Below are 25,895 nucleotides of genomic sequence, written 5' to 3'. Positions count from 1 at the left end.
TACACCTACTTATATTCCAACTGCCCCATCCTTAGACCTATCACCCTGCTTCCCATCTCCCTGCCTCATTGGGCTAAACTCTCCATAACAGCTCTAGCAAACCTACCCACAAGGATATTGGGATTGCTTTCTGAACAGGCCATACCGTCCCCAAACAAGATCCTAACGATCCTGAAATCTGAAACACTGACACCTACACAACTTCTTCCGCCACTCATTCATTACTATTATCCTGACTAGCATGTGGTACTGTGAATATTCAACAGATTACTATCTTGGAGGTCATGCCACACTTCATCCATCAGTATCACTTTTTAACTGTATTACCCATTAGCATTGTTTACAATGTCAACAAGATAAATATTTTTGTGTCATAATCTGAGAGGGCTACAGATGATCCTTCAGCTAATATTTCTGAGAACTAGGTATTTTTATTTTCTGTTGTTTGTGGGGTCACATACTGTGTTAATTTATTTGCCCTATTACAATAATAATTACATTGCTTCCTTAAGGCATTTAACTGACTGTGAATAGTTTTGGGATACTGTGAGGATTTAAAATGTGTGAGGTAAATGTTTTATATCTGTTTATTCTGCAGATAATTATAAGCAAAAGCAAAGAAGCCACTACCAATATTAATTATAATAATAATGAACAAAATTGCTTTTCCTATGTGCCATTAACATTCATGATGCCCCAGACTAAACTAAGAAAGGTTTTGAATTCATATTGTTTCAATTAATAATTTTCAATTATTTTGAATGAATCTTTTATTATGAGGCTTTGGCATTAAGGCTGAAACTAAGAAGTTATTTTACCTTCAGGAAATTTTGGATCGTGATTATGAGTTAACTGTTCAGGCTGTATTTCAATTTTCTTTCTCTATATTTGTTCCCAGCAGAAGAATTTACAGCTCTTTGTCAGATCAGTCAATTTAAATTTATTCTCTGTTGAGAGACTATGCAGTTCTGGTATACTGTTTAATATAACCTCAAATAATTTCATGTGTAAACAGTGTTGCAATATTCATAATAAAATAAAATGATACAATTTTATTTCATAATTCAGAATGACATATGCAAGCCTTGGCCATATTATAACTTTATAACTATTCCCATGTAAGCATTTTTGCATACATTCACACATTTACTTCATATGTCACATATGGACCTTGCAGTGGCATATAACATATTTACCACAATAAACCATAGAATTATCTTTATAACCCTGAAAGCCCAATGTGTCTACAGCAATGAGAAAGAGCTTCCCAAACTAATTGCATCTTCCAGCTTCAGGACACAAGTCTTCAAATACAAATTTAAATGCATTTTAAAGGTAAAGAAGTTTTATGTCTTTAATATATTTTGGCAGCGAGTGTCAGGGCCTTACGAAACTTGAGATGTAAAATTTTCCTCATTTCCCTTCTAATCCTTTAACCAGTTGCTTTAAATCTATGCACTGGTTTTGACATTTTTGCTAAGGGAAACAGATTCTTTCTATTCACTGTACCAAGGCCCTCACTTTCTAATTCTTCAGACTCAGATTCATTTACTTATTACACATATAAGTGAACTACATTGTTTGCATTAACAACCAACGCAACCTAAGGATGTGCCGGAAGCAGCCCGAGAGTGTTGTCACACATTCTGGTGCCAACATAGTATGTCCACATTCTGGGAACATCTACATCAATTTGCTCTGCATCTTCTCCCAACACAATCATACTTCTCCTGTAATGTAACTAAAGCTATATGCCGTACTCAAGTTATGGCCCAGCATACCTTGTGCTTTGACTTATGAATGAAAGCACAGAATTTACTCTAGTGAATAGTAGGCTACCTTTAAGGATTTCTGGACATATATGACAATGTTTTCTTCTCCTCTAGTCACTTCATATTTTATCAGTTATTGTATATTATTTTCTCAACTGAACAAGACACCTATATACCTTTCTGTAGTCCAAAGTATTCTTCCTCACTGTTAAACATATGGTCAATATTTGTATAATCTGCAAAGTTCTTTAATGTGCACCCAATATTTGACTCACAGCTTATTGTATAATTTTATTTGGAGACTGATGATATTAATCTGTGATGTATACCACTAATTTTACCTGTCTCTTTAAAGTCAATATCAAAGTGTCCATTGAGAGCATCCAAAATAGTTCAGATCAAATAAAGACCAGTCATATGCTTGCAGATCTTGGACCCAAGATTTCAATCACCATTTTCTTATTTACAACTGTAACATTATGTAATCCCTGGAAGTAGACAGTTGAATACTTACTGTATTATTACACACAGTGGAGTACAATCACTGTCTTAACATTTTCAATTTGTGTGACACTTTCTGTCTCTTTAGTTTTCTAGTCTATCTGCATATTATCTACTATATCCATGCTTCTCTTTCTTTGGTTTTTGGACCTAATACTCCCCGTTGCTCTCTGTCTGTCTGTCTCTCCCTTTCTCTCCCCCTCTCTCTCTCTAAATCTTTATTTCATTATACTTTAATTGTTAAGCATGATATTTCATTTAGGAAGGTCAACTTGACAATGAGGCTCACAACATCTGTTTTCCATCCCCTCCCTTACTCATTTGTGTTTCTATTACACTCTCCCTTACCGCGTTTAATATTCCATCAAAGATGATGACAAGTCAACATATAGGAGGGAGATTGAAAATCTGGCTGAGTGGTGCCACAACAACAACCTCTTCCTCAATGTCAACAAGACCAAGGAGTTGCTCAGGAGGAGGAGGAAACTGGAGATCCATGAGCTAGTCCTCATTGGGGGATCAGAGGAGGAGGGGATCAGCAGCTTTCAGTTCCTCAGTGTTATTATTTCAGAGGACCTGTCCTGGACCCAGCACGTAAGTGCAATTATGAACAAAGCATGGCAGTGCTTCTACTTCCTTAGGAGATAACAAAGATTCAGAATGACATCTAAAGCTTTGACAAACTTCTATAGATGTGTGGTGGAGAGTGTACTGACCAGCTGCGTCACAGCCTGATATGGAAACATCAATGCCGTTGAACGTAAAATCCTACAAAAAGTAGTGAGTATGGCCCGGTCCATCATGGATAAAACCCCCGCAGCATTGAGCAGCACCTACATGGACTATCGTTGAGGAAAGTAACATCCATCATCAGGACCCCCTCCTCCCAGATCATGCTCTCTTCTTGCTGCTGCCATCAGGAAGATGGTTCAGGAGTCTCAAGACTCACAACACCATGTTCAGAAACAGTTATTACCCCTCAATGACCAGGCTCTTGAACCAGAGGCGATAACTTCACTCAACTTCACTTGCCTCTTTACTCAAATGTTTCCACAACCTATGGACACAGTTTCAAGGATTCTTCCTGTTGTGTTCTCAATATTAATTGCTTATTTATTTATTATCATTACTATTTTTTCTTTATTTTTGTATTTTCACAGTTTATTGTCTTTTGCACACTGGCTGTCTGCTCTCTTTCATTGATTTTATTATGGCTATTGTATTTATTGAGTATTCCAGGAAGAAGATGAATTTCAGAGTGTATATGGTGAAATGTATGTACTTTGATAATAAATTTACTTAGAACTTTGATCTTTTGAACTCATGATTTGATTGCTCAAACTCTATATCCTTCTGCTCTGCATTACAATGGGGACAACTTTTCATCCAAGCACCCATTCATTCTTCCTAGAAGCTCAAAGGCAGAAATTGCCTGCCTCTCACTCCATTCTGATTTCCATGGAAAAGGCTGGTTTATTGCAATGTGCTTGTTCTTTAGAAATGTAAGAGAATTTGTGATGGAGAAAGGCAACGTGGTTAAATATCTTAAACATTTTTGGACTCCCAAAATTACTCCAGCAGGACAACTTCAAGAAAGATCAAGACTGTGAACTGATCTGAGTTGGGAGATACAGATGACTCTCCACAATTGTCCTAATAACACCAGGGGTTTTTACTTAACATAGAAACATAGAAAACCTAGAGCACAATAAAGGCCCTTCAGCCCACAATGCTGTCCCGAACATGTACTTAATTTAGAAATTACCTAGGGTTACCCACAGCCCTCTGTTTTTCTAAGTTCCATGTACCTATCCAAAAGTCTCTTAAAAGACCCTATCATATCCGCCTCCACCACTGTTGCCAGCAGCCCATTCCACACACTCACCACTCTGCGTAAAAAACTTACCCCTGAAATCTCCTCTGTACCTACTCCCCAGCACCTTAAACCTATGTCCTCTCGTGGCAACCATTTCAGCCCTGGGAAAAAGCCTCTGACTATCCACATGATCAATGCCTCTCATCATCTTATACACCTCTATCAGGTCACCTCTCATCCTCCATCGCTTCAAGGAGAAAAGGCAAAGTTCACTCAACCTGTTCTCATAAGGCATGCTCCCCAATCCAGGCAACATCCTTGTAAATCTCCTCTGCACCCTTTCTATAGCTTCCACATCCTTCCTGTAGTGAGGCGACCAGAACTAAGCACAGTACTCCAAGTGGGGTCTGACCAGGGTCCTATACAGCTGCAACATTACCTTTCAGCTCCTAAATTCAATTCCACAATTGATGAAGGCTAATACCCATATGCCTTCTTAACCAGAGTCAACCTGTGCAGCTGCTTTGAGCGTCCTATGGACTTGGACCCCAAGATCCCTCTGATTCTCCACACTGCCAAGAGTCTCACCATTAATACTATATTCTGCCACCGTACTTGACCTACCAAAATGAACCACTTCACACTTATCTGGGTTGAATTCATCTGCCACTTCTTAGACCATTTTTGCATCCTTTCAATGTCCCGCTGTTACCTCTGACAGCCCCTCACACTATCCACAACACCCCCAATCTTTGAGTCATCAACAAATTTACTAACTCATCCCTCTACTTCCTCCTCCAGTTCATTTATAAAAGTCACGAAGAGAAGTGGTCCCAGAACAGATCCCTGAGGCACTCCACTGGTCACTGATCTTCATGCAAGAAGGTCAACCACTCTTTGCCTTCCATGGGCAAGCCAATTCTGGATCCACAAAGCAATGTCCCCTTGGATCCCATGCCTCCTTACTTTCTCAATAAGCCTTACATGGGGTAACTTATCAAATACTTTGCTGAAATCCATATACACTACATCTACTGTTCTACTTTCATCAATGTGTTTAGTCACGTCCTCAAAATGACCATTATGACCACTTGACTTAAAAACCTTGGAAAAGAAGGTCACAAAATTCTAGAAAAATAGAATTTCTGAACAGCTTAACATTGGAAGACCAGGCAATACTTTTGGAAAGATTTTGGATTGAACTCTTAATTCGAATTGCAGCAATGTAAGTCTCTGGGCTGAAGGACCAGCTAGACTTTGCTGCTGTAAGGTTTGATGTGCAGTTTAAGCAATTCTTATAGGTTTGGCTGTCCCATGTTTCAGGCACTTGGGAAGAAGCTCCTCAAGCAGAATAAACCCACCACTTCTGTAAGGATCCTCCAGTAACCCAGATAAATCTGATACGGACGACACTACTGAGAGTACAGACCATGATATTTTGGTGCTAATAAATTAAAATCTTGGTTATTTATATTTTTTGTGTGTATCAAAGGTAATTAGTGCAAAATAGACTGGCACCTAGTGCAATAAATGAGAAATTGGCTAAAATTTTCAAATTGTAAAGCAGCCACATTTTTCGTTCAGTTCTAAGGTCACAGCTTTACAACAGTGCAATAACGAGACCTAATCAATTTCTGCAAATTTAGATTAAAAAAATGTAAAAATGTGATAAATTAAATTGGCTGAATATCCAAAAGGGGTGGGATGAAAACTTTAAAACCCATCCAAAGGGCACAGAGGATTTTAGTGTTACATCTCAAAAGCTTTGAAAGAAATGCAGGAGCATTCTTTGACGTATCTTGTCCCACATTTGCCTCTCAATAAACACCCATAAATCTGTCTATGATATTGTTTCTGGAAACCTGCTGCTAACAGATTTTCACATTTCCTTTCCTCATAATAAAGGCTGAGCCTGACTGACACAGAGTTGCTCTAAGGCTTATTAGATCATGCCAGGTGTTACGTATGTGACCTATCTTTATTCCTATTCCTCTCTTAGGCACTTACCTTTCACCAAATTTTAAAAAGACACAATAATTAGAGTGAAGGATATTCTGGCCATCTTGTTTTTACCAGTGCACTACAAAACTCTGTCAGTACTGCACTAAAGTGTTCATAATAATTATGTGTTTAAGTCACTGGAGTAATACTTGAACTTAAAGGCTTCAAACTCAAGAAGCAAAATGTTTTAGCACTGAGCAAAGATTGATGTGCAAAAAGTAAGATACTGAGAAAAAGTCTCTCAGTATGTCATTGCCAATAACACAAAACAATTTCACCTCCAATAACTGCTGCCAAGAGAGATTACCTGCAGAGCTCAGCCTCCATTAAGTATTATTGCCTGCTGGGTGCAGTGTTGTTCACTATTAAGATGAAACCTTTTACTATTCTTATTATTGGTTTAATATTGGCGAATGTACTGAGGAACGATGAAAAGCTTTTGTTTTGCACACCATTCAGACAGAGCATGCCATGTGTAAAAACAGAAAGCAAGATAGTGTGTTGCAGTTACAGGGAAAGTGCAATGCACGTAAACAAACAACATGGCAAGGGCCCTTGTGATGTAAGCTAAAAGATCAAGAGTTCAAGAGACAATCTCATGTTTGTATCTCTATACTGAAAAATACTCTTCACATTTTATCCATTTTAGCTCAGAAAAATGAAACACTATTCAAACTCAACTTGAATTGGAATGACTTCTGAAACTTTTTAGGTGGAGCAAGCTCATCCCCATAAATCAGAATTAATAACTATCCCATGTAATTCATGGATTGAAGGAAAAAAAACTGATGGAGCAATTTCACAGCAATTCTAGTCAGTCTCCACTATCCAGCTAATTTAGCAGTCTGTGATAGATTAGTTTTGAAGATTATATATTAAAGCTGGGCATGTTTAGCTTGAATCGAATATGACGAAGGGAGATGAAATCAAAGACTAGTAGGGGGTGTTTCTGCTGGAAGCCAAATATGATAATTTCAAGAGTAAACAGCTTTTGGCACAGCAGTTTACCAGTGCCCTTTCCAATTTACTGCACTACATTTGCTGGTCATAATAGGAGGCTCATCTACTTTGGAAAAATCAAATGCAATTTAATTGACCACTTTACAGAACATAGGATTGACCCTAGCTTCCAGTTGCCTGTCACCATCCCATTTCCAATCCAATCGCTGACCTGATCCAATGAAACAATGTAAACTTAGATTGTAAACATGTACATTACAGCCTTTCAGACTCAGCAAGAAACTGAATAAATTCAGGTAACTAATTATGATAGCTTTGTTTCTCATGTTTCCAGCGTTTAGTTGTATTCCTTTATTTTGGTGTGATAATTTCAGATTACATTCATCTTCTCCTAGTTACGCTTTTGCAGACATACCCTTTCTATTTTTACTTACCCTTTACTATTCTCTCTCAGTTGGCATACTACGCCCTGAGTCACTCAATCTCTCCTGGTCTCTACTCTATTGCAGACACTCACTTTGTACTCTGTGGGCTTTTGCTCCCCACCCCTGCAATTTAGAGCTTGTTTTATCTCCAAACTCTCCCAGTTTCGACGCTAGGTCAATAGCCTAAAACAATAGTATCATAGAGTCATAGAATTATACAGCATGGAAAAAAAGGCCTTTTTGTCCAGCTCATCTGTGTTGACTACGTTGCTTAACTGAACTAGTCCTATTTGCCACCATTTGGCCTTTATTCCTCCAAACCTTTCCCATCCATGTAACTATCCAAATACTTTTGAAATCTCATAATTGTACCTGACTCTACCACTTCCTCTGACAGCTCCTTCCATATACTCAACACCTTCTGTGTCTCCGTAAACTCCGTTTTCCCTCTCTACAGGTGTTTTCTAACCTGCAGAGTATTCCCAGTATTTTCTGCTTATATTTTAAACTTTCAGCATTTGCAGTATACTACTTTGTTATAGCTTTAGTTCTCTGTATCATAGGCTGAATTCTTTATTTTAAGTCATTTCTCCACTGCAACAAAAGAGTGCGATTGAAATTTTTAATCACAGATGTCTTTCCTTTAATATTTAGTAGAGCTTCTGCTTGCAGCAAGACTGCACAGGCAATTTTAAGAGTGGAAGATGCCTGTTCTGAAGTAGTGTGGCCACTGAAAGATCTTGGTCCGCAGGAAAATAGACCAGCTTCTGTTGCACAAGGACAGTATGTACAAATATATAGACAAATGCCGAATGGGCAAATTCCAACCACTCATATGCTCACTATACAGCCTCATATCGGCACCAAAATAAGAGATTCCAGCATACACCCACTTCCTTAGTTCACCCCTCCCCGTCCTTTCTCTCTATTCCTTTTCCCCTAACCCTACCCTCAGTTGCAATCCCACCTCTTGTAATCTTGTTCTTCGTCATTACATGTCCTCTGCCCCAATGTTTTCAGCTTCCTCCTCCTTCAGCCTTATATTGCCCCTCTCCATCTCCTGTTTTCTTTGCTCCTGTGGCACTCCCTCACTCACCATAATTTTTATCCCTAAACTCTCCCAGTCTACAATGTTCCTTCCTCCCTCTCATCCAGGGATGACCACGCCAGAGCCCATAGCACCATAGCACCATAGCACCCTCTACTGTCTCTCTCTCTCTCTCTCTCTCTCTCTCTTTTACCCTCTTCACCCTCTCCCAGCTTAAAGTACACTTGTTACACCCCCAATAGGCAAACAAACAAAATAATTTATATGATTTATGATTTTGCTGTGGGCATGTGATGAAACATATAAAATAGGATATTTACTGTTAGTAGTTCATTTTCTGAATGTCTTTGTATTATGTCTTATGCTAATCGATGAGCATCAATTTAAAGAAAATACATTTTTTTAGTGTGAATGTAGTGGAACAGAAATATTGCTGGTAGATTTCCTTTCTCACAGCTCCAATCACCCAGATTTAAGTCTGACCTCCTGTGCTGCCTCTCTGGAGTTTGCATATTCTCCCCTTGATTATATGGATTTCCTCTGGATTCTTTCCACTTCCGAAAAACTCGCAGGTTGATAGGGTACTCGGCTAATGTAAACTGCCTCTCATCTGTGAATGAGTGATAGAATCTAGCATAAAGTAAAGAGAATGTGGGGAGAATAATAAAGAAACAGGATTATCGTAGGATTAGTGTAATTGGGCAGTTTATGGTTAGCATGATTTCAGTTGGCCAGAGGGCTTGTTTCCAAGACAGAACATTCTAAAACTCCATAATTAAAAAAATAACTGATTATTTAAGTAGAAAAAATGCCCAAGTAATTTTCAATGCACTTAATAACAGTCTAAACCACAAAACTGCCTAAGTGATGCATTATTTGATTAATCCTTTCATTTTTAGGCTTGACCCCATGAAATTATCTCATATATAATGAATTTTAAGAATTCAAATGTCCATTGCGGCTCTTTGACATCAAAGGTCATTTTGTGCCTAAGGGACATGCTGTAAAATTATCCCATTATCCATAAAAAGGCTGCTTAGTATAAAGGTAATTTGCTTAAAGCTGATTAAATTCAGATTCAAATTTATGTATCAAATGTATTTTGAAACATAAAGTGAAATGTGTAATTTGTGTTAACAATTGTGCTGCGGGGGGCAATCTGCAAGTGCCACCACACGTTCTGGTATTGTACCAACATAGCACGTCAACAATGCTCGGCAAAATAACCCAAAACGCAATAAGCAAAAAAACAACAACAAAACAAGATGATGACTGGTGTTTTTGGGAGCAATTTGGAAGGCGCAGGATAGATACATTCCAAAGAAGAATATATATTCTAAAGGCAGGCTGACACAGGAGAAGGCATATAATGGAGCAACAATTAGTGGAAAGTTAGAGTAATAGAAAGCTTTTAAAAACCAACTGAAGGCAACTAAAAAAAAGTCAAAAAGAAGGAAAAGATGGAATAAGAAGGTAAACTAGGCAATAATATTAAAGGGGACACCAAAACGTCTTCAGCTATATAAAGTGCAAAAGAGCGGTGAAAGTAGATATCAGACAACTGGAAAATAATGCTCGAGAGGTAGTAATGGGAGGGCAAGGGAATGGTGCACAAACTGAATAAGTACTTTGCATCATTCTTATTTGTGGAAGGCACTAGCAGTATACTGGAAGTTTGAATGTCAGCGCACAGAACTGAGTGAAGTTTCTATTACTAGGGAGAAGGTTTTTGGGAAACTGAAAAGTTCAGAAGGCAGACAAGCACCAGGACCAGATCGTCTACAGTCCAAGTTTTTGAAAGTGGTGGCTGAAAAGATTGTGGAGTCATTAGTAATGGTCTTTCAAGAGGGCATTTGCTAAGGTACCACACATGAGGCTGCTTAACAAGGTAAGATCCTATGGCATCACAGGAAAGATACTGGCATGGATAGAGGAATCACTAACAGGCAGGGTGCAGGGAGTGAGAATAAAAGGGGCATTTTTTGATTGGCTGCATTGGGGTTCCTCAGGGATCAGTATTGGGACTGCTACTTTTCACATTGTTTGCCAGTGATTTAGACAATGGAATTGTTGACTTTGTGGCAAAGTTTGCAAATGACATGAAGACAGGTGGAAGAGTAGGTAGTACAATGCAATTGCAGCAGGACTTAGACAAAGTGAAAGAATAGGCAAAAAAAGTGGCAGATGGAATACTGTTGGGAAATGTATGATAATGCATTTTGGTAAGAGGAACAATATTGTGGACTATGGTATAAATGGGGAGATGGTTTAAACTTCAGAGGGGCAGAGGGACTTGGGAGTCTTCGTGCAAGACTCTCATAAGATTAATTTGCAGTTTGAGTCTGTGGTAAAGAAGGCAAATGCAATGTCGGCATTTATTTCAATGGGAATAGAATATAAAAAGCAAGGAGATAATGTTGAGCCTTTATAAGACACTAGTCTGGCTGCACTTGGAGTATTATCAACAGTTTTGGGCCCCATATCTCAGAAAGAATATGCTGTCAGTGGAGAGAGTCCAGAGGAGGTTCACAATGATGATTCTAGGAATGAAGGGATTAACATATGAGGAGCATTTGGTAGCCTTGGGCCTGTACTCACTGGAATTTGGAAGAATGTGTGGGTATCTCATTGAAACCTACTGAACGTTGAAAGAACTAGATAGGGTGGATGTGGAGAGGATGTTTCCTTTGGTGGTGTATCCAGAACTAAGGGCACAGTCTCAAAATTGAGAGGCGACCTTTTAGAACAGAGGAAAGGTGGAATGTTTTTAGCCAGAGAGTAGTGAATCTGTGGAATGCTCTGCCACAGACTGCAGTGGAGGCCTTATTGGTCACACCCACTCATCCAGGCAGCATTCCAGTAGTCCTCATCTGCACCCTCTCTAGTGTCTCCACATCCTTCTTATAAAGTGGCAACCGGAATGGCATGCAATACTCAAGTTCAGGTTCAAGTTTATTGTCATCTGACTGTACATACACCTAAAAGAAACAACGTTCCTCTGGACCGCAGTGCAACCACAAAACATATATCATACACAGCACATAAAAGAAAATATTTCCACAAATAAGCTAATGAAATGGAATTCAAAACGCATGTAGTGCACCTGTAAACAGTTAACACTACGGACAACAGTAAACGGCACACTGCCCTAGTGACGAGACCTCAGTGATGGCAGGGTTTTCATTTGTCTCACAGCTTGAGGAAAGCATGGTCTCCTTACTCTTGTCCTTAACACTACTACAAATGAAGGCGAGCATGTCATATGTCTTTTTAAAACCATTTTATCCATTTGCATAGCACATTCAGTAAACTATGGCCTGGACACCCCCCCCCCCCACATACTTTAAAGCTATTAAGGTGTCTACCATTAACTGTATATTCTCTCCTTTCATTCAACCTCTCAAAGTGCAGCATCCCACACTTGTTCTAAATTCCATTTGCTACTCCTCTATGCATATTGGTAACTGATCTATATCCTGCTGTATTCTTCGATAGTACCCTCCACTGTCCACAACTCTACTCATCATCCACAATCTTACTAATTCATCCATCCAAAGAATTTGTCTACATCCCAAAAAAACAGAGGTCCCAGCAATGATCCTCGTGGGACAACACTGGTCCTGATCTTCCAGGCTGTTAACAGCCTTCCACTCCCTATTCTTTGACTTCTATGAGCATGCCAGTTCTGAATCTAAATGTCCATTTCACCTTGAACTCCATTCATTGCCCCCTATTATCTCATTCTCCCATGTTGCTCCTCTACCCAGTATCTTGTTGAAAAAAATTCCCATTCTCGTTTTCATGTCAGTAAGAAGTAGGGAGTTTAGAATTCAAGTTCAATGAAACACATAGCCCAAAGCTGGACTTAAGCATGCATCCTACAAAAGGATAAGTATTGGCTTTTAGAAAGAAATTCTCACTTACAAATGGAAAAATAACTGCAAATGTATAAAGGGAATGTTAACATTCAAAATGAGAAAATAATGGTTAATATTTCAATGAAACTGAATTTCTATAAATTATCTGTATTTTGTGGCTACATGACAACATAAAACAGTTCTACATTGGACTCGCATTTATAACAATATATTAAACAGTATAAAAATGGCGATCTTCCAGTTTTGTCGAGTCGTTATGTATTCCATGCTAATTCTATTTTTATCAGCAGCTCTATGAATTAACTATAGACTTTAAAACCTATACCAAGTAACCATTGTCTATTTGCACGATAAATTCGGAATTTACATTGTTTAAAACGACACCTGGCACGTGCCTACTGCAGCCAGTCTAAGATCCAAGCAACAGAATCTAAGGAAGGCTTTTGGAGCATTTCAAAAGGAATTGTGCATTGGGGATTTTTTTTTACACTCGATGTATATTTATGAAGTAACAGCATTAAATAAAGATGAAGAAATGGCAAATTAATCCTTGTACTCCTCGGTTATTATTCAATATTGCGCAGGCATTAAATAAAGAAACAACAAGGGTGGTTTTAATCTTAAATATAAAACACTGATATAATAAAACATGTTGTTTGGAACGTCTTTCGTTGCATTATACATTGCAATGAAGTGCAGAGCAAAGTTTGAAAGCTGCGTTGATGTTTGTGTCTCGGGATGGTGTGTGTTACTTCTTTAACTGGTTACTGAGGTCCCTATTGCCAGGGTAACGGTTGCTAGGTGACTAGTAAGCGTCGTACACGCGACAAATGGGACTGAGACGGCAAGAGCGGCGGCAGCAGGTAGGAGAAGAGTGGCCGGAACAGGGGACAGGGGACGGGGGACAGGGGACAGAGGTTGATCGCTTCCAACTTATTAAACACTTTGAACAGTCTCGAAGAAGGATCTTGGTACGAAATGCCAATTGTTTGTTCGTCTCCATAGATGCTGCCTGACTTACGGAGTTCCTCCAGCATTTTGTGTATGTTGCTTTGGATTTCCAGCATTAGCAAAATTTCTCGTGTTTATTAAACTGTCCCCCAGTCACTGTAAGCCGCGTGGGTTGGATTGTCTTCCCGGACCAACAGTAGGACGAGGCATTAAATTTAATGTTATTCCCCAATTGCAGAAGTTCATGAAACAAGTTTTGCAAATTTGTGTAATATTTTGGCATCTTGATGTTTTCTGTCGTTGCAATGCACGTCAAAAGTCTTGTACGCTGTAGACCAGTGTTTCCCAACTTTTTTAGCCCAACGCCCCTCTTAGGCACAGTATACTTTCTGAGGCCCCCACAGTGTAAAAACATGTCTACCATAAGCTAACATTAAAAAAAAATGACTTTGCTTTTCCTTTTATTTGTCTTTGAAACTAGCTTGCACAGTATCTGTGGCTGTACAGCAGCTCCAAAATTAAAGTGATCTTGAGCTTGATGTTTTTTTAGCAGCAATTGCAATATTCAAGTCCTGACAGCAAAAGCCTTACGATTCCACTCCTGGAACGTCCAAGTGATTTCTGCTTTTGTGAGTATGTGGTTCACTGTATTGAAGCCTCTTTCAAAAAGATACAAGGGTGGAAATGCACTGAAGGGTAGTTTGGCTGCTCTCCAAAGACCAGGAAACTTTGTATGACAGTGTAGCCACATCCCACAAAAGCTGACATTTTTGAAAGCATTTTTGCTTTCCTGAATTTGCATTCTGAATTTCAATAATTTCCTCTTGCAAGCTCTCTTCCTGTTCTTCTACCTTGCAAAGAAATGGGTTAATTACCCAGTCCAAAATTTCCAGATTGTTCAAATCCTTGAATTAATTCTGAAAATCCTTCTTCAGTGACTGCAGCTGTAAGCAGTACTCTTGCAAATCACCGTCTGTGAAAGAGAGTGCCATACTATCCGTGCAGGCAAACAGAGGATTTTTCTCCCAGCGTTTTACTTGTATGTTTCCAATGTTTCAATAAAAGTGGACACTGCACTTTTTGCCTGGATTAATTTGAAATTCTCACATTCTCACCCTGCAGTTTAATATTCAGAATGTTCATTTTGTCATACAGATTGGCTAGGTATGCCACATCTCCACATAAAAGTTCAATCTTCTTTCCCAAGCTCTTGTCAATTTTGTGCAAAAATTGAACCACAATGTCAAAAAGATCAAAGAATGTTTTTTTAAGCAGCAGCCTTTTGTCAGTCAATGCACTTCAGTGTGAAGAAGCAAGCATTCAAACTCTTTATTGTTATTTTGGCATAATTGGTGAAATATTCTGCTATTTAATGGATGAGCTTTAATTTTGTTGATAGCAGATATTACTGGAGTCATGCTTGAAAAAAGTTGCTGGCTGAGGTTTTTGGCTGCGAGCTGTGGATAATGAACTGCACAATGGGTTGCAAACAAACTTTAAATTTCTTCTTTCATAAACGCCACTAAAACAAAATGTGGCCTGTCATATATGGTGCTCTATCTGGTGCAGAAGAAATCATGTTCCTAATCGGAATACTTTTATCTTCAATATACATTTTGAGCTCGTCGTAGATTGATTCTTCGTTGATATGTATTTTTCACTTTTTACATAACAGAAACTCTTCATAAACGTTTCCATTTTTGATAACCTATACATCTGCCATTAGCAATGCCTTATTGTCTCATCCAGTTGCATCCCAAATCCTGTTCTTGTGCATAGTTGTTACTCAATGTCTTCACTCATTTGGTCAATATGCCACGCTACAGAGTTATTACTCAGTGGAATGATATTAGAGAACAATGGTGAGAACTTCTGATGCAGCAGCCATTATCAATCTTTCACCAGTTGTATGAGATTTTCCACACTGCTGTTTTGGAAATGTAATAAGCAATGAGACCACTATCAAGGTCATACTTAGCTTTCTTGGCAAGTGACTTGAGTGTGCAATGCTTTTCAAATGCTTCTTTCATCTTCTGGAACTGAGTAATACCATAAGTAGCCTCTTCAGGGTGTCTTTTACGGAAGTGTTTTTTTTAATTGTTTCATAGCTTTATTAGACAGTACAATATTACAAATAAGACACATGATGCATCGCTGATCTGATGGGATGGGAATAAAACCATACTCCAGGTATGTAACATTGTATTGACATACATTCTGTAGTTTTTGTTTCTCAGCAGAATTAGAATTCAAGGCTCCACCATATTCAGACTCTCAGAGATTGCGCCATACATATTTATCCATCATTAATGGGGCTAAATTAAAATTAAAAAATTAACTCAAACTCGGAAATCCTGTCAGATGTTGATGATGACAGTGAGTTGACATGGATGGAATGGCAAGGTGAAGATGAGGACAACCACAACAACGAAAATTATGTGGACAAGGATACAGATTGGAATCTGAATGTTAGTCATAATACAGCTAGTGTTTGGCAAGCTAGTTTTATATTATTCCAGTTATTGTGATTAACCAATAACATAAGGCCTCATAATCCCCAAAGATGGTTCTTGACTGCACACATGAAGCCAAGGTCACTTTCAACACCTCAAGAGGAATCTCGAGGTTGGCAGGTTCACTGATTGGCTTTATTTCACGGTTTGGTTCCGGCCGGCACTGTATTGTTGCGTGACCTGTTTTCCGTACATCTGCAGAGAAAGTTGAGAGCGTAAACTTGACTTACCAACTGTTAAATTGCATGAACTTGTTCCGTGCTGCGAGTCAAGGGGAACTGTTGGGTGCCCTGGTTGTTAACTTATGCAACCCCATTAATATCTGATTGGTTGGTAAGGTCGGATGACATCGCAGAGTTTCAGACACAGGGTGACAATGAGAGCTCGGCGCCTGCAGACCTATGGTTCTTTCTGCATTCCAGTGCCATATTCTTTCTTTTTGGAAGTGTCTGCTCTACTAGCGGTTGGTCAGGTCTCGTGCTTCAAACTAGGGTGCGGCTCACCAACACCTCCCCCCCCAAACTCTTGAATGCATGGCAATGACTTCTATTTCCCCTAATGCCCCTTAGGACACATATCCACCCCCTTTGGGAATCACTGCTGTAGACTACTACTGCAGGTGTTAAAACTTGGACAAAGAGAATGTGAACAGGAATCTGGTGTATGTGAATTAAATGAAACCCGAACTTCTCAAATTGCTGTTTGCAAAATTAAATTAATAATATACCAAGTATTAATTTTATTCTTTAACTACTCCATCCATTATAGCAGCTCAGCTGCTCACCTATTTCATTGGTGTATGGAAAATAATTTGCAAATTGAATGCTTAAATAAATCAATGCATTTCAAATTAAATAATTATTTTATTTGTTAAATATGACACATTTTAAATGTGTAATTTTCCTACAGCAGCTCATCAATGGGCTGCTTTGAGTGATTCCACATTAACCAGGTCATATAATCAGTTCATCTCCCGCCACTTTCCAGCTTCAGGCATGATGCACCATCAATAACTCACGCTGAGACTTAGGAAGCGAGATATCGGCTTTTATTGACTGGAAGAATAAACAACACTACATCCTGGGGAAAATGAGGGAGAGCAGCAGCCCACAGTCGCCTTTATACAGGGGTCTGTGGGAGGAGCCACAGGAGCAGTCAGACAGGTATATCTAGTTCACCACAAGGCAATCATCAACAAATTCACCATAAGATTCCATCTTTGGTCCTTCCAATTCTCCAGTTACAATTTTCAGTATTCTCCTCACACTACCATTCTTGGCTGCATGAATGACTCTGTTATCAAATGACCTGCCATAGATACACTTGAATTTCCTTCACAGAATAAGAGGAAAGTCCAAAACTATCTTTTGCTTTCTGTCATAATTTGAAACCTGAGTTATTTTCGCAGTCCTATTTCTTGATGTCTGTTCAGACTTTGCAACACATTGTGAAATTTCATATTAATAGAGATTGCTTCTGTTTTGTAGAGTAACATATTTTGGATACTTCTAATTTGAGTGAATTACAGCCTGGCGAATATAATATGAGCTCTAAATTAACAGTTGATGGGCTAAGTTTTTAAATACAGTAAGAAGAAAGATTTGTGGTAAGATGTTTATTAATTTGCGTTTAAACAGATCTCAGTCACATGTATTTTGAAAAGGAAAAATCAGGAATTGTAATGTTGATCCAGGTTTGCGGGTCTGGTGCGTGAGACGGAAAATACTGTGTAAATAAATGATAATATACTTATACAAACAATGAAAATTTGACCAAACATTCATGTTCTTCAGGTTACAGAAACTACAAAGCTGAATATTCAACAGACATACATTCAACAAACATACTTAGTTAAAAGTATGGGCAGAGCACACCTTCCCAATGGTTATGTGCACCACTTGCCTTAAACAAAGAAAGTGAGAGCAAGCTTCTTCCATGTCCACCAAGGGACTCTACATTTCTCATACGGGGGATCCTCTCTTTTAATTAACCTTTTAAAGTAACGCATTTCTGCTTCAAATAGCCTTAGCCTGCTCACAGCGCCAAAATGTAACTTTGAATCAGGTTTGCAGGTGTGGCCAATGAGACAGAAAACGCTGACTATGAATAAGAATATTAATCGTTTATTTACAAATAGTAAAAAATTGACCAAACATTCATGTTTCCCAAGTTTCAGAAACTACAAAGCCGAATACTCAATAGACATGCATTCACCAAACATAATTAGTTTAAAGCACATGGAGAACACACTTTTATGTGCACCACCTGCCTTAAACAAAGGATGTGAGAGCAAGCTTCTTCCATGTGTTATTTTATACCTGGGATATTTAAAACTGGACATCAGGTGGCTAACCAATGGGAAAAGCAGCTGCAATTTGTAAACTGACCAATCACAACAAAGTGACTTTCGATAGGCAGTATAAACCGTGCCCCCTCAGGACAGGGATATAACGTGATCGGAGAATTTGCCTCTACAAATCACTTAAGGTGACAGGTTGTTGATAAAGTTATTAAAGCACTTTCTGAATTTTGGCTGTACATTGCAAATTAATATCATTAAAAGAAGAAAAGCACTGATTTTAAATGTTATTATACCTAGTTCTAGCACTGAAATTGTAGGAAGCATGCCAAAGCTTCAAAGAGTGTGCAGACATGGTTCACTTGAGTGATAATCAAATTCAGTTATATGGAGATCCTGGAGAAACTAGGCTGTCCTGTTGACAAAAGAGAAAGTTAGGGGATATATAACAGTGGTGTTGATAGGATGGAAAGCAATTCTCAACAGGTTGAAGTATGGAGATTATTTATTAGTCTTTTACTCCAGTCCTGCTGAAGGGTTTTTGCCCGAAATGCCGACTGTACTTTTTTCCATAGACGCTGCCTGGCCTGCTGAGTTTCTCCAGCATTTTGTGTGGGTTGCTTGGATTTCCAGCATCTACATATTTTCTCTTGTTTTTGAAGTATGCAGGCACTTAAGATAAGCAGGAGAAAAGGCTGGAAGAGGCAACACCTTGTAAACCACAGATTCTTAATATCTGAAAAATGATGATGAATTTGATGATGATGGTGACAGATGCCTTACTGAAGAATAGACAGAGTCCATAGAAGCAAGGCTAGTTCTGGTCAAAAGGACACCGATCTGTGGTCTCCATCAATGTCATAGCTCAGACTTAGTTGACTTATAGCTCTTTTAAGGTACGTTGGGATGGCTATGGGGCAGAGAGAGAGAGTTCGAAATCAGGTTAGGATTTTGGGACAACTATATGAGGGAATTAGAGGGCAGACTGGCATTTAAGCCTCTGTTCTTCAGCAACATGGATGTGGTCAGTTGTCGGGCAGGCAAACCAGTGAGAAATGAGGGCCAGTGATCCCCTAGGGACGGAACTTGTGAGATCGGTGTTCAAGGCTTAGGGCTGAGGGGCCCCATCATCAGAGAGCCTGGAACTCAAGTTCTGGAGTTTGGGTCTTCATCCAGGATCCTCATTTGTCATCATGGGTGAGTCTTGGATTGACACTGAAGATTGAAGCCTTAAGGTTCGATTGAAAGTCCAGATCGAAATGAAAAAGCTGATCGGAGGTCCAGATTGAAGCCCAAAGCTTAATTGGAAGTCCTGAGTTTAGAGGTAGGGGCGGATGAGATGGAGGAACATAACTTGTCTTGCTGTTGTTGCTTGGAATGTTCTCTTTTGTGTTCTGTGTTGGTCTGCCAATGATGGTGGGCTGTAATATGTGGTGACACTTGTGGGTTGTCCCCAGCACATCCTTGGGTGTGCTGGTTATTAATGAAAATATCACATTCCACTGTATATTTCAATGTACATGTGATAAATAAATGTTTTGAATCTGATACTAGATTTAATGGTAAATTGTCAGTCACATTGTAAAACTAAGAGATTTGCTATGTTGAACTGAACTGAGCAGACAAATTCATCCAGCGCAATGATAGTCTTTAGAATTCTCCATCCCAGAAGGTCATGGAGGTCCAGTAATTGATTGCACATGCAGCAGAGATCTATATGTCTTTAAATGCTTGAGATCCAGGAATATGGACCAGGGCAAGTAAGTATGTTTGAGAAGGATGATGTTGTTCAATAGCAGAGTAGGTTCAAATGGTAAGTTGCCTTCTTCCACTTTCTTTTCTGTTCTTTGGTTAACTTCTATCATTTAATACATCTGATTCCACTCCACTGGAAATCTAGTGTAACACCCTGGTTCTGATTTTTACTGCTTTACTGTACATATTTCATTTTAGCAATTCTGGAAGAGCAGTCTATTCTGGTTTCAGCTATTCTGAGTTTGAACTAAGATAAGGGGCTTTGTTGTTTAACGTAGGAGTGTGGTGTTAGCCAATCAGGATGATGGAACTTGGAGAAGGTTCTACAGAACGCTGGGCAGAGAAGTATTTGTGATGGACACTGGTGTGGGTCAAGGTCTTTTTGGCAGAAGCTGGGAGAAGACAGGAGGGAAGATGGCTGAGGATGCTGTTGCTGTTGCTCAAGGTGCTTTGTACAGATGAATGGCTTTATGGAGGAAGGACCAAAACTCCCATGGGAGAGCCCATTTGTTTGAGATGGATTTTGAACAACATTCAGAAGGTGATGTGAGTGTTCACACAGAGGAAGGGTCCAGTGCGTGAGTTAAAGACCAATTCAAGATGAACACCAACTTATTTGCACATTTGGTTGTTTAATTATAATGGACCCTTTTTGTTTTTTTTTTCTTTAATAACTCTTTGGATAAGTTAACATTCATAAATATACTTTCTCTATAATTGCATGCCAATGGGTGACTGGATGGGGCAGTAAAGCAGACAGTATTCACACAAACCAGGATGCTTATGTGAGAATGCTGTTCTTGGACTACAGTTCAACATTCAACACCCTAATTCCATCCAGGCTTGACAGGAAGCTCAGAGATCTTGGCCTTGACCCTGTCATGTGCAGTTGGATCCTAGACTTCCTGTCAGATCACCGGCAGGTGGTAAGAGTGGACTCCCTCACCTCCACCCCTCTGACTCTCAACACAGGAGCCCCTCAGGGCTGTGTACTAAGTCACCTCCTTTGCTCCCTGTATGCCCATGACTGTATCACCACCCACAGCTCTAATCTGCTAACTAAATTTGCCGATGACACTACATTGATTGGCCTAATCTCAAATAATAATGAGGTGGCCTACAGGGAAGAAATCATCTCTCTGACACAGTGGTATCAAGAAAACAACCTCTCCCTCAACGTCGCAAAAACAAAGGAGCTGGTTGTGGATTACAGGAGGAACGGAGATGGGCTAACCCCTATTGACATCAATGGATCTGGGGTTGAGAGGGAAAACAACTTTAAGTTCCTCGGTATCCATGTCACCGAGGACCTTACATGGTTTGTACACAGCAGCTGTGTGGTGAAAAAAGCACAGCAGTGCCTCTCTCACCTCAGACAGTTGAGGAAGTTGGGCCCCCAAATCCGAAGGAGTTACTGTAGGTGCACAGTTGAGGGCTGCATCACTGCCTGCTATGGGAACTATACCTCCCTTAATTGCAGGATTCTGCAGAGAGTAGTGCAGACAGTCCAGCGCATCTGCAGATGTGAACTTCCCATGATTCAGGATATTTACAAAGACGATGTAAAAAGGGCCTGAAGGATCACTGGGGTCCCGAGTCACCCCAACCACAATCTATTCCAGCTGTGGTACCATCCGGGAAATGGTACCGCAGCATAAAAGCCAGGACCAATAGGCTTCAGGACAGCTTCTTACACCAGGCCATCAGACTGATTTGAATGTATTTCTGTTACACTGACTGTTCAATTTATTATAAATTATTATAAATTACTGTGATTGCACATTTAGACGGAGACGTAAAGATTTTTACTCACGTATGTGAAGAGTGTAGAAATAAAGTCAATTCAAATTCAATGGGGTGGGCAGGACTTCTCAACCTCATGGGTTTGGCAGGACCCAGGTCATATCTACTCTAGATGTATGGAGTCTGAGAAAGGTGATTTTCTCGAAGATGAGTCCAGTGGCTGTTAGCAAGGGGCTAACAAGCTGCATCTTTAGAGACACCTGGGTAAAAAGGTGTTTCATTAGAAATAAAGAGCTTACAGTAGTAAAAGTTCATAAGAAGTTGTTTTTAACACTTTCATTTTGTCAGCTGGATGAAGGCCAGCTGGCAATGGAGCAGAATATTGACCATCACTACTTTATTTAATTTGCCTGTAGCTGGACCATGCTTAACAAGCATAAATGAATATTGTGAGAGGATAACAAAAATAGTGGTGAGGGGGTTACCAGTTGATGTTGTTTATGAGGATTTTAAAAAGTTACATAAGGAAAGCTACAATATAATTTGTTGCCTGAAGCTATGTCCACATTAGACCGGATAATTTTGAAAACGCCAGTTTTGCGTAAAAACAATAGGCGTCCACACCATGCATTTTTGAAAATACCTCCGTCCACATTAAAACGGATATTTGGGTGAATCTCTTCCTCCTGGGCATGTGCAGGACACATCTACAGAAAACAAGCAACATGTTTGGTGTTGAATCTCACCATGAAAGTGCGCATTTGTCCAGTTACAGACTAGAAAAACTTAAAAGGAAATTGCCAAATGACGGACAGCTGTTGGCTCTTGTGCAGGAGGACTTAAAACAAAAAAAAAACAAATACTGGAGTGTATGGAGGCGACCGACAGGGAGTTCACGGACAGATTGACCCGGCTGGTGACGAACATTAAAAAACTGACTAACTCTGTTGCATTAATAAAACACCTTGTTAAATGTATAAAACATGTCTGCATCAGTGTTACCTTGCATTTCCATACAATGTTACATTAGGCTGTTACTTCTATTGTCAGAGAAGTACTTGTGTAAATAGGTAAACCTCCTTCATACAAGCAGGACAGAAAACAGGGCAAAGTGAGTATACTTATTTATTCAGTAAGTTATGGGTCAAAGTATTTGGTGAGTACATTTCTATTGGCTTCAGTCTCGTTGCCGCCTGTTCTGAATTTTTTAGGTTGTGTGGGGGTTGCGTTCAAGAAAGCAATGAAACGCCGCGCTGCCACCACCATCTGTTCCGGCACATCATGACAGCATTTTTAGAAATCTCTGGTTATCCCGTCCACACCACTCTCCCCAATCGGTGTTTTCAAATTTACACACTCTGGAGGGCGTTTTAGAAAAGCTGCGTTTTCAGGGGAGAAAAACACCATTTCAGTGTGGACGGAGGGTCAAAACGAAGAGAATGACTTTATTTCTTACATCCTTCACATACATGAGGAGTAAAAATCTTTATGTTACATCCCTGTCTGAATGTGCAATGTGCAATCATGGTAATTTATAGTAAATAGAACAGTCAATGTAATATAGAGTACACTCAAAGATGGCTGTCTTTGCAGTGTTATGTGTCAGCCTCCTGTCCTTCATTCTCTCAAGCTGTCTGTCTGTCATTCAAGTTTCTTTTTCCAGAGGCTTTCTGTTTCAAGATGGGGCCAGCAATCATTGGTGACTTTCTGTGGACTGCAGACCGCCAGGATCAAGAACAGTTACTATCTCTCAACCATCAAGCTGTTGAACGAAAGGGGATAACTACACTCACTTTCCCACCCACTGAGGTGTTTCCGCAACCGATGATCTCACTTTACGGACTCTTAATCTTGTTGTTCCTTGTTCTTATTATTTATTGCTTTTTATCTATATTTGTAATTGCACAGTTGGTTGTCTTCTGCACCTTGATTGATCTTTTATTAATCCTGTTATAGTTACCATTCTCTAGATTTGCTGAATATGCCTGCAGGAAAATGAATCTCAGGATTATATGTGGTGACAAATATGTACTCTGATAATAAAATTTACTTTGAACTTTGAAGTTGGTTCCTCACTGCGTCATTGAACTCATGTGGTGTTTGTAGTCTCCCTATCTACATGCTGGCAGATGGGCTGCGTAACCAGCACTCCAGGCAGTGCTCAGGTATTTCAGTTGAATAGTTGGAAGCCTCTGGTTGAGTGAGACCCTGGAAAGTGAGAGGACTCAAGGCCAGTCTGGTATTCCAGGACCAGTGGTTGTTGGAGTTAGGGGATGGGGAATTGGCAGAGCAGGAAGCAGGGGAATGGTTGGGATTGAAATTTGTGATCAGTTAGTAAGAAACATCTACAGAAACATTACCTTTTTGTTATTTGCTTCTGTGGGCCAGGAACTTTAATCCAATATCTGGAAAGAGAAAATTAGCAAATAATTGCCAGCTAACTAAGCAGTGGTATTTTAGAAGATAATTGAATGCTGGGTTAAACATTTTAATATAGTTTAAATCCCCTCTTCCTCCCCACGAAATGACAAGCAAATATTTAGCCATGCATCATGGCTGTGGCCCTTCAATGATACAGATATGATGTTTCTTTCAAAACCCAGCTAAAAGTGGACAAAACCAAGAAATGTTGGCAAAGGTTTTCATCTCAATCACCTGTAAAGTTAAAGAAATTGTGTCATCGGCATGTACAGAACTCTCTTCTGTGGTCTTCAGCACTTGTCCTTGTGTGCCTCTTGATCTTAGCACTCACTCTTGGAACAACATTGATCTATTCATCATTAGCAACGTAAGTTTATTTATATGCTATTTTCTATAGTAATTTGCTTATTTTGAATTGTACATATCAGACTGATTATGGAAAGGGGTATTTGTGACCTTTGACCTCCCTTATTTTCAATCGATTCGTTACCTCTTAGTACAAAATTTTCAAATGTCTGTCCTAAAAAACAGGGTTCAACAATGGAGTGCCACTTCTCCATCCTGCTCATCTTACCACTACCTCATATACAGTAGACTGAGGTTGCTTATGTACACTCTTGCCTTGAAGTTTTACAACCTGGAAAACAAGATGAACGTACTGCACTAAAGCAATTTTTCTTCCTTCAGATTGAATTGCACCTTTCTGGAGATCAGAGTTATTTTCCGATTATTAGCAACAATTAAAATATTGCAAACTCATCTTTGCATTGAAAATGGAAAGAGGGATCAATGAATCTGTTGTAAAAAAAAGATCACTCCCTACTTGTACATAGTTCTTTCCTTTTGCTTGTTTCTTTCTTTCCACTCTTTTCTATAAGTGTATACCTCAGATAAATACTTTGTGGAGATTTGTGATATATATGATTATATGATATATATGTACAATGTCTGAAGTACATCTTATGGAAATGTTTATTTGATGATGAACTTCAATAAAAAATAAATTACAAAAAAAAGAAAATGGAAAGAGAGGGTAATGAAATATTAATGTGGCTGAAGATGTGACCCTACCTGCCCTGAGCAGCAGACATTTTGTGAGTCTGTGAGCACATTGTGCATTGTAAATATGCTTGCTACTTTCCATATTTAATCAGCATTGAGGCAAATGGATTGACTTGCATCTACAGAGAGTATTCTAGTGAAATCAGAATGCATGTGTTTTCAGAAACCGAATTCTGTGAACTTTCCATCATTGATGCTGCACCAAACTGGCAAAAAGGTGCAGTCAAGGTGAACCAAAGGTGGCTTTGTGCAGTTAGCCTGGCATTGGGAACCTTCCTTGCACTGGCAATATTTTACACATTCTTTTGTGACAGTATTCAGCCTTTTAATTGCTGCTAATAAGAGACCCCTCAGCTCTGAGAAGTAACTACTGACTTAAACGAAGAAAATTTGTTTCGATCTTACAGCCCTGACTTGTTCTTGTGGTTAAGTCATTCCAGTCCCATCTCAGTAGCAACATTTATTTAGTCTGAAGGAGACTGTCAGTAGCCGTAATGATATACTGTTCTCTTAAACAATTCAAAACAATGCATACAGGAAGACAAATGTATTGAACTTCAAAACATAAAACTAATTGGAAGAAAAACAAAGCAGTCTAGAACATATGTCTATCTTTGTTTATACTTTAAGTGAGGCATATGCAAATGATGTAGTGATGTGTTGATGTATGCCATTCACATACATATTACATATAACCATAATGAATTATTTAAATGAGCAAGAATGCTTAATCAAACAATGAATATTCAA

General features: G+C 39.2%; 1 protein-coding gene across 5 annotated transcripts in view; it reads left to right on the top strand.

The window, feature by feature from the left end:
- Positions 1-13,215: 13,215 nt before the first annotated feature.
- saxo4 (stabilizer of axonemal microtubules 4) overlaps positions 13,216-25,895 on the top strand; it is a 152,548-nt gene continuing 139,868 nt past the window's right edge. For 3 of the 5 annotated variants that reach the window (XM_073049372.1, XM_073049368.1, XM_073049373.1), the window contains exon 1: positions 13,216-13,264. Coding sequence is in view for 1 of the 5 variants with exons in the window: in XM_073049371.1 (XP_072905472.1) it covers positions 16,955-17,028 (74 nt within the window). In the remaining 4 variants the exon portion in view is untranslated. Of the gene's footprint in view, positions 13,265-16,926; positions 17,029-25,895 lie in introns of those variants that run through there. The other 2 variants (XM_073049371.1, XM_073049370.1) reach the window with 2 other exon arrangements.

Source organism: Hemitrygon akajei, chromosome 6 (assembly GCF_048418815.1).
Source record: "Hemitrygon akajei chromosome 6, sHemAka1.3, whole genome shotgun sequence".
Classification (NCBI taxonomy): Eukaryota; Metazoa; Chordata; class Chondrichthyes; order Myliobatiformes; family Dasyatidae; genus Hemitrygon; species Hemitrygon akajei.
The sequence above is the reverse complement of the archived record's forward strand: the minus strand, read 5'-3'. Positions and strand labels throughout refer to the sequence as shown.